Genomic DNA, 11,465 nt, shown 5'->3' on the forward strand with positions numbered 1-11,465 from the left:
AGAAAGAAAGAAAGAAAGAAAAAAAGAGTCGAGCAGACACTTCTTCAAAAATGGCGCCAATCACGGCATACAGTGCTCAACACCACAGTCATGGGAAAATTAAAACCCAAACCACAATAAAATATAACATCACGTTCATGACGATGGGGATAAGAAGATTAGCAGATGCTGATAAAAGCAACAAGAAATGGAAACATCTATATATTGGTACAAAAATTGCCATTTTTTACAAAAATAATTTAATCAGTTCTTGAGTGGTGAACAATTAACATATAACCCAGAGTGTTTCTGACCCCAGGGACAGGGGCAAGAAAACTAAAAGCATGCATTTCTTTAAAATGTATTTGTCGGTGTATCCAACAGTGTCGTTTACCACCGTTAAACGGTAGATGCAACTCTAATGTACAGCAACTTGTAAATAGTGAAAATAAAATAAAATAAAAATGTAGTGTGTGGATGCCCTGATAGTAGGTAATGTAACTCCATGGCCTGCTGAAGCCCTCTGAGTTGAACATGTTAAATATGTGAATTTTGTGCTACATGAGTTATATTTCAATAAAGCAATTTTTACAGCAAGAGGAGAATGAAGGGTGACACCAAATTTTGGAATCTAAGCCAAAATCAGAGATGGATGGGGGATATGGCAAATGAGGATGTAAGACCGGAAGCTCAGCTGCTCATGTGTTGGACAGAGTCAACCGGGAGCTGGGAGGCGGGGCATGGGGTGGCAGCGGCTGGTGGTATAAAATCGGGCTTAATTGGCATTTAGATAGAATCTTAAACTCTGGACTGGGTAAGATGGCAGACAGGAGTAAGGGTGAACAGAGGAGGGAGAAAGTGTGCCAAAGACCGTGTGCGGAGCCTGGGATGTGTTGGGCCTGGGATGCGTGGAGCCTGGGATGCACGGAGCCCGTGATGTGCTAAGCCTGGGATGTGCGGAGCCTGGCATGTGCGGAGCCCGGGATGGGCCAAAGATTGTGTGCCTGGCCTGGGATGTGCCAGAGCTTCCTCTGTGTGGGTCCGAGATGGCCTCAGCAACAGTGAACTTGGGACCTGCCCCGCAAGTGAGGTTGGAAGTGAATCTATACAACGAGGTGTGGAGAGTTCAGCCAGCAATATAACCGGGGCCCAAACGCAAGCAATTCAGTCCTCCGGGCAAACTTGATTAAAATGATGAGATTTATGAACTCCACAGTTTGATTTATTTTGAAAATCAAATTCATCCCAAAGGCTTCATCCAAAGTCACCGTGTAGAGGGCTCCAAGTTTTTAATGAGCTTTTTTTTTTTTCCCCTTTGAATCTCGCGGCTCTCAGATAATCATAATTCTGTATGTGGGGACAAGCCTTCCATCCTATTTTCTTTCCCTCTCGCCTCTGCGTTTTCTCCCAATCTCAACTCGTGATTACAAGATTAGCATCTCGCCTGTGATGATTCAGGCATATTGAATAGCTTCCCAATGTGTATTTAAAATATATTGAAACCCCATCTCGGAAATATGGTGTGTACGTTATTTCAGTCTGTACTGGTCCTATCAAATGACAGCTAATGAACCGGGAGCCAAGCAGCTTGTCGCCTAGCCTTCCTGGGTAGAGAGGCTTCATTCTTTGAATTAATTTTTCAGCCCAAATATTTTACTCTTCCAAATCACAGGGACATACAAACATTCCAGGAGGCTGCTGGCTTCTGGCAGTCAGTCTCTAACAGGGAGCGGAGCGAAGGATTCTGATTGCCTTTTTCACTTAGGATTCTAAAAAAAAAAAAAAAAAAAACCTGCAATGCTGCTGCAAGCCACAAACAGAGCTATCGTTTGTCAACCGGAATTAGAATTCAGGGAAAGTTATTTCTTCTAAGGAAGGCAGCATGGCGTGCTAGCTAGCATAATGTTGGCACATCTCTCTTGGGCACATTCTGTGCTTTCTCTAGGTTAAGACAATGGGTTTGCTTCTGTCTGTTTTAACCCAGCACCACGGTTCTGTGAGTGAGGGCTCCCACTCAGGGGCTCCATCCTCCTCATCCAATACCAAGAGGCAGAAGAAGAGGGTACCATGGCCTACTCCAATCCCAGCCACCTCTTCTCACAGTCTGAGCAAAATTCACAGCCATGATGGGTGAATAGGAAATGCCACGCACATTAGGTGGACACTTCTTCCCAGCAAGGACTCTGCAAATGGACGATGGCACGTGGATTAGGGAGAGGATGACAGAGAGCTCTGGAGGCCACAACAAGCCAGGTGACTTGGGGTAAATGACTCGGTCCTTCTACACTGACTTAGAAGAGCCACCTCGTAGAGGAATTGTCCTTGCTAAAGGCAGTGAGCGCACACGGGGCTCAACGTAGAGTGGTTTTACTGGGTGAGGCTGATTTCAGCCCGAGAGACAAGGGTGGAATTCAGTAGCTTAAGCGCCAGGGCAGGCTGGATGAAGACAGAAATATAGTCACTGACTGGGTGAACTGGTGAGTGGCTGGGTTCACAAATGGGCCTCTCTGCCCAAGCTTCTCGCTTCCAGGCCTTGGTAGATGTTGACCTGGTGACCTCCTACTTCACGTCGTCATCTGTGTGTAGAAGCTGCTTTTAGTTGGGGAATTTGTTGTCAGTTTGAGAACTCAGTCTAACCTTCTATGTGACAAGTGTCTGTCTACCTTCCCTTCGTGGGTCTTAGGCACCATCTCATCCTACCTGAGATGGCTTTTCCCAGACTCCAGAATTCCCCGCGTTACCTCTCAGGAACCTTATGTATTAGTCCATGCCTTGGTGCTATAACAAAATACCTGAGACAAACCAATTTACAAAAGAGATTGGGTTTGCTTAGTTCGTGGTCCTAAGGCTAGGAAATCGAAAAGCATGACATGGCATCTAACTGGGGTCTTCTTTCTGTGTCATGCTATGTCAGACAGGCAAATGGGCTAGTTTAGCTCTCTCTTCCTCTCGTTCTTTTGTTCGTCCTCCCTCCCTCCTTTCCTCCTTCCCTCCCTTCCTCCCTCCTTCCCTCCCTCCCTCTTTCTTTCTTTCTTTCTTTCTTTCTTTCTTTCTTTCTTTCTTTCTTTCTTTCTTTCTTTCTTTCTTACAGATTTATTTATATGAGTACACTGTAGCTATCTTCAGACACACCAGAAGAGGACATCAGATCCCTTTACAGATGGTTGTGAGCCACCATGTGGTTGCTGGGAATTGAACTCAGGACCTTCGGAAGAACAGTGAGTGTTCTTTACCGCTGAGCCATCTCTCCAAACCCCCACCTTTGTTTTTCAATACAGTTTTAGTTGCCCAGGGTGGAGCCCATGGTCTTGCACATGCTAGTTGTCTTAGGGTTTTAGTGCCGTAAAGAGATAATATGACCATGACAACTCTCATAAAGGAAAATATTTAATTTGGGGCTAGTTTAGAGTTTCAGAGGTTTAGTCCACTTCCATCACGGCAGGAAGCATGGCAGTGTGCGGACAGACATGGTGCTGGAGCAGGAGCTGAGAGTTCTATATCTTTTTTTTTTTTTTTTTTGGTTTTTCGAGACAGGGTTTCTCTGTACAGCCCTGGCTGTCCTGGAACTCACTTTGTAGACCAGGCTGGCCTCGAACTCAGAAATCCACCTGCCTCTGCCTCCCAAGTGCTGGAATGAGAGTTCTATATCTTGATCCACAGGCAGCAGAAGGAGACTGTGTATCAAGAAGAGAGCTGGCCTGAGAAAGCAATCGTTTGCAAGGCTGTGCTATCATTTGGTTCAATGACCTTGAATATTGGAGGTTTTGTCAGCAGCACAGAACTATCCAGAAATAGAGGAACCGCTACAAAAACGGGATCTAGTGGCTCTTCAGGTTGTTGGGAGCGTGGTCTGGAGGGGGACAAGGTCTTGCTTATTTTGATATCTGGCCATAGGGTGAGCGATCTGGGGGCCCTTCACCCCCCCCCCATGCCTCTGCTATGAGGTGCTGCTGGCCTAAAAGCAGCAAGGCTACCAAGACTTTATATTGGATTCCCTGTAACTGTGAGTCAAAATAGACGTTTCCTCTCTCTCATTTTGAAAGTGCCCACAATAGCGATAGCAAGCCGGTTCACGTGGGCTGCCATTACAAAGTGCCAGGGACAGAGTAGGTTAAATAACAGAAATGTACTGGCTTATAGTTCCAAGGCTAGAAACCCAAAGCTGTGAACGTGAGGCGGACCCGTGCCCCAGGCCTGCCTTGCAGCAGTCTTCTGGCAATCCTTGTATTTTTTGGTTGGAGATGCGTTGTCCTGATCTCCACCACCATCATCCTGCGCCATCTTCCTGCTGTCTCTCTCTCTCTCTGACTCTCCTCACTGTGTTGGATTCGAGTCGAGCCTGCTCGCTGAGGACCTCATTCATCCTCACTACTTGATCTCAACAACCCCGTTCCCAAATTGAGCCTCATCCTGAGGAATTGGGGTTACTTACTGTTTGAAAGGGGCGAGGAGGGGGTGGTGTAGCAATTCACCCACAACAAAAAGTGAAGGAAACCGGGACTCAAGGTGGCTGACACAATGGCAGGTGTGTGTCGCTTTGAAGGGCAGCCACTGTCCCTCTGATGATCATGGATGTCCCCATTATGTGCTTGGCCCATCCTGCTCTTTTCTCCTTTATTTATTTATTTATTTATTTATTTAGTTAGTTAGTTAGTTAGTTAGTTAGTTAGTTTGTTTGTTTTTGAGACAGGGTTTCTCTGTGTAGCCCTGGCTATCCTGGAACTCACTCTGTAGACCAGGCTGGCCTTGAACTCTGAGTTCTGGAATTACAGGCATGCACTACCTGTACCCCCAACAACCCCCCTCCTACCACCACTGGCCCCTCACCCCTGGTTCCAGTGCTCCTCTCCCGCATTGCAGCCTTCGCCAGCTCCCAGTCTCCTAACAGAATGCCAGTGCCACGGCATGATTTACAAGCCTAGCAGATGACTGACAGCAATATTACTGTAATCATGCCGCACCGTTATTATGTTTTAACCACTTCTCTAGGCATTGTCTTTTAATCAGTTTTCTAAAGTTCTCAATGCAACGCTATCAGAGGGAAATGTAAGTCTCCTCCAGGCCGAATAGAACTGCCACATCCTGGCCAAGCTGAGTTCAGATGTGTGCATTTGGTGTGTGTGTGTGTGTGTGTGTGTGTGTGTGTGTGTGTGTGTGTGTGTTTATGTGTGTTTACATATGTGTGTTTACATATGTGTGTCTCTGTGTATATGTGCACATATGGGTGTTGACATATGTGTCTGTATGTCTCTGTACATGTGTATGTATGTGTGCATGTATGCATTTGTCTGAGTGCTTGTGGGTATGTGTCTCCCTATTACAGACAGTACTGAGGGAAAGAGATGTTAGACGACCCAGATGGAACCACTTGGATTCCAAACCAGGTAAACGGGTTGACATATCCTCAAACAACAGCCACACGGGAACCCATCCCATGTGACTTCCAAGTATCTGCCTGGTGACAGGGTTGGTGTGTTTTGTTTTGTTTTGTTTTGTTTTGTTTTTAAGACAGGGTTTCTCTGTATATCCCTGGCTGTCNTGGAACTCACTTTGTAGACCAGGCCGGCCTCGAACTCAGAAATCTGCCTGCCCAAGTGCTGGGATTAAAGGCATGTGCCACCATACCCGGCTGGTGGTCTTATGTTAAGAACTGGAAACAGGTTTGATTATTAAGGTTCCAGAAACCAGATTCAAGCCATGAAAGCTGGGTCCACGGAGAGTGAGGTGACTGGTTATTTCCTTGTGGGAAGGATAGAGCCTAGAGATTCGTGTCACAATTGTCCCCTCTCTTTGGTCACCTTTCACATTGGATTTAGAGTCTGCAGCCAGCCTGGGCTACACGGAGAGATCCTATCTAAAGAAAGAAGAAGAACCAAACTTATTACCTTCCCCCACTTTCTCCACAGATCTGGGATCTGGAGACCCATGGCTGCTGCTGTACCATCTCTTCCAAAGCCAGTGGCATCAGGGGAGAACTAACAGCCTGCCTCTATCTCCCCGGACCTAGAGCCCTGTGTGTGGCCACGGGGACCCTGGCTTTCCTTCACCTGAAAGTGGGGTAGGGAACTGTCTGTCATCTTAGCTTTGTGTGTGCAATGTTCTAGAGGGTTCTAGAGAGTCCCAGTGGTGCGGTCAATATTCTACTCAACACCTTAAGGGTGATTCAAATGCCGAGTGAGACTTCATTCGAGAAAACAAGAGTTAGCATGTGGGAGTGGTCACCAACTGGAGATAGCTTCTGAGTTAGGGACTAGAGCTTGCGTCTACCTCCTCCACTCTCAGCTCTGGGACTGCAGTCCCTGTGCATGCCACCACGGTCGCTCTGAGTTCACACGGGCACCGGTCCTACTGTGTGTAGGAGGCCTTGTGTCTCTGGGGTTCTCCATCCTCTCTGGATCTTCAGATCTTTCCACCAGCTGTGAGTGGAGGAGACTGATGGAGACGTCCCATTCGGGAGTGCTCCAGGGTCCAACTGTGGGCCTCTGCATTTGTTCTCATCTACTGCAGGAGGAAGCTTCTCTGATGGTGGCTGAGCAAGGCACTGATCTTGCTCATATATTAGAGAACTGTGTGTGTGTGTGTGTGTGTGTGTGTGTGTGTGTGTGTGTGTGTGTAGCAGAGCACCAGGCTATCTTCCTTTAGCAGAGCAGGAGTATTTGGTTTCCCCTGGGTCCCTGGCCTGTCTAGTCTCAGTTTCCTGGCCACCAAGCAGAGTTGGAGGTGGGTTCCATCTCGTGCAGTGTTTTGAGCTTTTAGGGGATTTCTTTTTCTTTCTTTCTTTTTTTTTTTTTTTTTGTTTTTTTGTGTTTTGGTTTTTTGTTTGTTTGTTTGTTTGTTTTTGAGACAGGGTTTCTCTGTGTAGCCCTGGCTGTCCTGGAACTCATTCTGTAAACCAGACTGGCCTCGAACTCAGAAATCCACCTGCCTCTGCCTCCCAAGTGCTGGGATTAAAGGCGTGTACCACCACACCTGACAAGTCAGGGGATTTCTATATGTACCAATGTGTGTCTGTGTCTATATATGCCAATGTGTGTGTCTGTGCCTATATGTGCCTCTGTATGTGCCAGTGTGTGTCTCTGCATCTATATGTGCTCCTTGTGCTTTTTCTTTGGCTTCTTATTTTTCCATTTGTTCCTTTGTTCATTTATTTTCCTCTTATTGGAGTTTGTTTGTTTTTATTTTTGTCATATTTAAGTTCTTTAATTTTTTTTTTTTAGATGTCAGTTTGTTTTCTAATTTAAGAGCAAGGGTGGGTGTGGATTTGGGTGGATGGGGTGGTGGGGAGGACCTGGGAGGAGCTGGGGCAGGAGGAACCGTAATCAGAATATAGTGTATGAAAGAAAAAAAAACAAAAAATAAAAAACAATCAATCACCAGGCAGTGGTGGCACACGCCTTTGACCCCAGCACTTCTGAATTCGAGGCCAGCCTGGTCTACAGAGTGAGTTCCAGGACAGCCAGGGCTGTACAGAGAGACCCTGCCTCGAAATAACCAAAAACACAACACAACAAAACAAAACAAAACACCAAAGAAACAATCAGATAAACCAACAAACAAAATCCTTACGGTCAGGAAAAATGATTCAACAATTAAGAGTACTTACTGCTATTGTGAGGGACTCAGGTTCAGTTCCTGGCACCCGTCCTTGGTGGCTCACAACTGGATCCATAAATCCAGTCCCAGGGGATCCTATGCACGCCTCTGACTTCTCCCCGTGCGATACCCACACATACAAGCAGCCAAAACAGTCATGCTCGCCAAATAAATAAGCAATAAGTAAATACGTAAACGACCAAGCAGGCAAGCATCAGACAAAAGCAAACGCACTTCCTGGTGCCCTTCCCCTCAGCCCGCCCTGGAGGCCCAAAGGCGGTGGAATAAACCTCACCCTTCTGTGGAAGAGGAATTCTCCCCTGCCCTGCTAGCATGTGAGTGGGGGGGGGCTCGGCATACGCTTTGAGCACTATAAGGCTCTCTGTGAGACAGAAGCATTTCATCACAGCCAGCCTGGAATCAAACCTGGGTCCTCTGGAAGAACAGCCAATGCTCTTAACCTCTGAGCCATCTCCCCAGCCCCGTGTAGCCCACTCTTTATCCCCTGTTCTTCCTCCTGCCTGTACAACATACATTCCTCCTCCCCACCACAGCTTCTTCCAGGGTTAACCAGTACGCATGGTCCAAGACAAAGACGCAGAAAATCCTTCGAGTGACTGTCATAGCCTGAGTGTTTCAGATACTTTTTCCACAGTGGTGACTAGCTTCCTGAGCCCCAAATAGGACCTCTGTCCTCCCTGTGTCTTCTCTTGATTTGTGAACGCAGGCATGGATGGGCATTTCTTGATCCATTCGCTGTACTCAGAGGTCATTTCAAGGGACCTGGAGATGGCTCAGTGGTCAAGAGAACTTATTGCTCTTGCAGAGGACTCCAGTTCAATTTCTAATGCTCAAATCAGACAGCTCACAACTACCAGTGACTTTAGTTCTAGAAGGCCTGGCACCTACGGCCCCTATGGGCACCTATACTCACTTGCACAAGCCCACACAACAGAGACACATCCACACATAACTAAAAATATCTTTTAAAATCAACTTCACGGAAAAGCGAGCACATTTTACAGCATCGCATGTGACCTCGTTCTTGGCCACCCGCTCCCTTTCTAATGTCAGTGAAGCCATGCGGCCAGCTAGAACGACTCAGAAAACTCAAATAGAGGCAAAACTAAATGATCGGTACAGCCAGGCTCCTCAGAGATCTCGAGTGCTCCACTCAAGATGCCAAAACACCCTGCTGGAAGTGGAAGCTGCTGCCAATCAAACTCCTGTTTGTTCTGCATGATAGAGCTGTGTAGAACAAACAGCTCACTTGATTGATTCCTTTTGGAACGCAGCGACTGGAAATTCTGCTTTGCGGCAAGCACAATCTCAATCTCTAGTGCTAACAATTAGGTGCTAGATAGTGTCCCCTGTCCTAGCCCATCCCATACCTGCTGTCACCCAGGAGCTGAGCAACCCCGGTACCTAACCTTCATTTGCAAAGCCATAGCTCCTCCCCCAGCATCTGGGAAAAAGGATCAGAGCAGCGGCTGGACCCAGAGGTTTTTCTTCTTTCCCTTGGTTCCTCCTTTCTTTGGACTTCCTGCCTCCTGCGTGGGCCAGACCCCACCATCATCTCCTAAAGCCCAGGCACAGGCTGCTCTTTCGTGGAGAGTTGTCTGAGCATCGTGTCCGAGGCTGCAGACCAAGCCTGAGGCTTCACTGCAGAACAATTAAGAGGGAGGCGGCAGGGAGACCACACATGGAATCAATGCTCTGTATTACGTCCACTGCACGCGGACATTTACATGCATTTCCTCGTTATTATTCCTCATGTTTCCGTAAAGGGTTGTATTTTGCAGATGAGGAAATGAGACCAAGGGACTCAAGTGGCTGTTGAGTGCTGGCTTCCCAGAGGCAGAGTATGGAATCAGGCTCTGATTGCTCTGGCATGCCCTTTGCACCTGGGTACCCCTGGGAGATCTGCTTGGCCTTATCCCTACAGTAATTGGAAAGTGTTGCCTTTTCGGCGGAAGGATTCATAGTGTACTGTTTGTTTGTTTGGGAGGAGATCTAAAATCTCATTGCTCTAGATCATTCTGAGTCATCCAATCCCACTCCCCCCTGCCCTTACAAGGAGCTGCATGGCCGCGTGGGGTGGCACACACCTGTGATCCAATTATTGCTCAGGAGAAAGACTCGGAAGGATCTCGAGTTTGAGGACATCCTGAGCCACAGGAGACCCTGTCTCAATCAGTCAATCAATCAATCGGTCAATCAATCAATCGAAGGTGCACGCTCTCCGTTTCCTTCTTTAGTAGTCATTCATTACACCTCATCACGTGCCAGTCACTTGTGTTCTGCGTGTGCCTTATCATGTGCCAATCACATGTGCTGTTCCTGAGAAGATGCCCACGTATCTCTTCCTATTAAATCCCCATGTCTATGTGATGAAACACCACAACCAAAGCAAGCTGGGGAGGGGAGGATTTATTTGGCTTATGCTTCCATGTCACTGTTCATCACTGAAGAAAGTCAGGACAGGAACTCAAACAGGACAGGAACCTGGAGGCAGGAGCTGATGCAGAGACCACACAGGGGTGCTGGTAACTGGCTTGTTCCACCTGGCTTGCTCAGCCTGTTTTTGTTTTGTTTTGTTTTGTTTTGTTTTTATAGCACCCAGGACTACCAGCCCAGGGATGGCACCACACACTATAGACTGGGCCCTCCTCCAACAGCGTCCAACAGGCTTGCCTACAACCAGATTTTAAGGAGGCATTTTTTTCAATCGCCTCTCTCTCCTCTCTGATGACTGTAGTAACCTGTGTCAACTTAACATAAAAAAAAACAGCCAGCACACCCTGTTGTAACCTTGTAAAAACAGGTATCACTAACCCCATATTGCAGATTAGAGAGTGGAATTTTGAACAGTTATGCAAATTTCTCAGGGTCCTAGATCCGTCCTTTGAGCCCAAAGCCTTTCCTGCTTAGCCACTGTGTAATGGAGCCCCAGATAATCTCCCTCCTGGGTATCCGGATGAGCAGTCACCACAGGTGTCCATTGTCTCTGTTTTTCATGAGCAAGAACTGTCCCAGAGCCCCACCTCGTGTGGTCCCACCAAGAGCCCGTGGTGTGCTGCAGGTACAACCCAGCCTTCAGACATGTGGTCAGCTGCTGCGAAGCCTCCGTAAGTAGCCACTCTTGGTACCTTAGCAGTGAATGACATGTTTGTGAGGTAGCCTGATCTCTCCATCTTCCCATTAAAGCCGAGCAAAGCATTCTGTTCCTGGAAGTTAACAGTGGAGTGGACATTCAGTTCTGCTCTGGTAACGACCCTGTATTGTTTGGACAATCTTTGCTCAGCGTCAAGTGGAAGAGCCGTTTCCCCAGTGGCTCCCAGTATGAGCTATTTGGAAGGAACATCCATTCTGAGAGTATTATATCCTTGTGATTATCTCGTATGTTGTAAAGCAAATACTTCTTATTAACTGGTTGAAACGCTACTCCACTGTCTGCTCTCAAGAGGACCTTGAGAGCTGGCTGAGGAGCCCTCCCTGGGGTGGGGACTGACTGCAGCCATCAAGACAGAGGATATTGGACTCCCGGGAGGAGGAAATCTCACTCAAAGGCTGCTCAAGGGTTGGGCCTGACAGAGAGGAATACTTAAGAAGGGAATCAGCTGTGCTGATGGAGATCGTAGGACTGGAACTGTAGACGGCACAGGAAATGAGCCCCACTGTCGCAGCTTCCATAAAATATCCAGTGCAACTTCTGGGTTTTTTTTAGTTCATGTTCTAAATTACAGTCTACTGTTGCCACCAGGAAGTCAACGGGGCCGAAACTACAGACAACTGCTCATAATGCATCCACAGCCCAGAAGCATGACCCCAGGTCACACTGTATCCACAGCCAGAACCGTGACCCCAGGTCACACTGTATCCACAGCCCAGAA

At 47.4% G+C, this 11,465-nt stretch overlaps 1 protein-coding gene across 1 annotated transcript in view; it reads left to right on the forward strand.

The window, feature by feature from the left end:
* The window catches only part of LOC110339161 (WD repeat-containing protein 49-like), a 48,406-nt gene that overhangs the window by 4,021 nt on the left and 32,920 nt on the right, over positions 1-11,465 (forward strand). Inside the window, exons 4-5 of the mRNA XM_021222697.1 lie at positions 5,886-6,037; positions 10,598-10,700. Coding sequence (XP_021078356.1) covers positions 5,886-6,037; positions 10,598-10,700 — 255 coding nt within the window. The remainder of the gene's footprint in view (positions 1-5,885; positions 6,038-10,597; positions 10,701-11,465) is intronic.

Source organism: Mus pahari, chromosome 23 (genome assembly GCF_900095145.1).
Source record: "Mus pahari chromosome 23, PAHARI_EIJ_v1.1, whole genome shotgun sequence".
In the NCBI taxonomy this organism is placed as follows: Eukaryota; Metazoa; Chordata; class Mammalia; order Rodentia; family Muridae; genus Mus; species Mus pahari.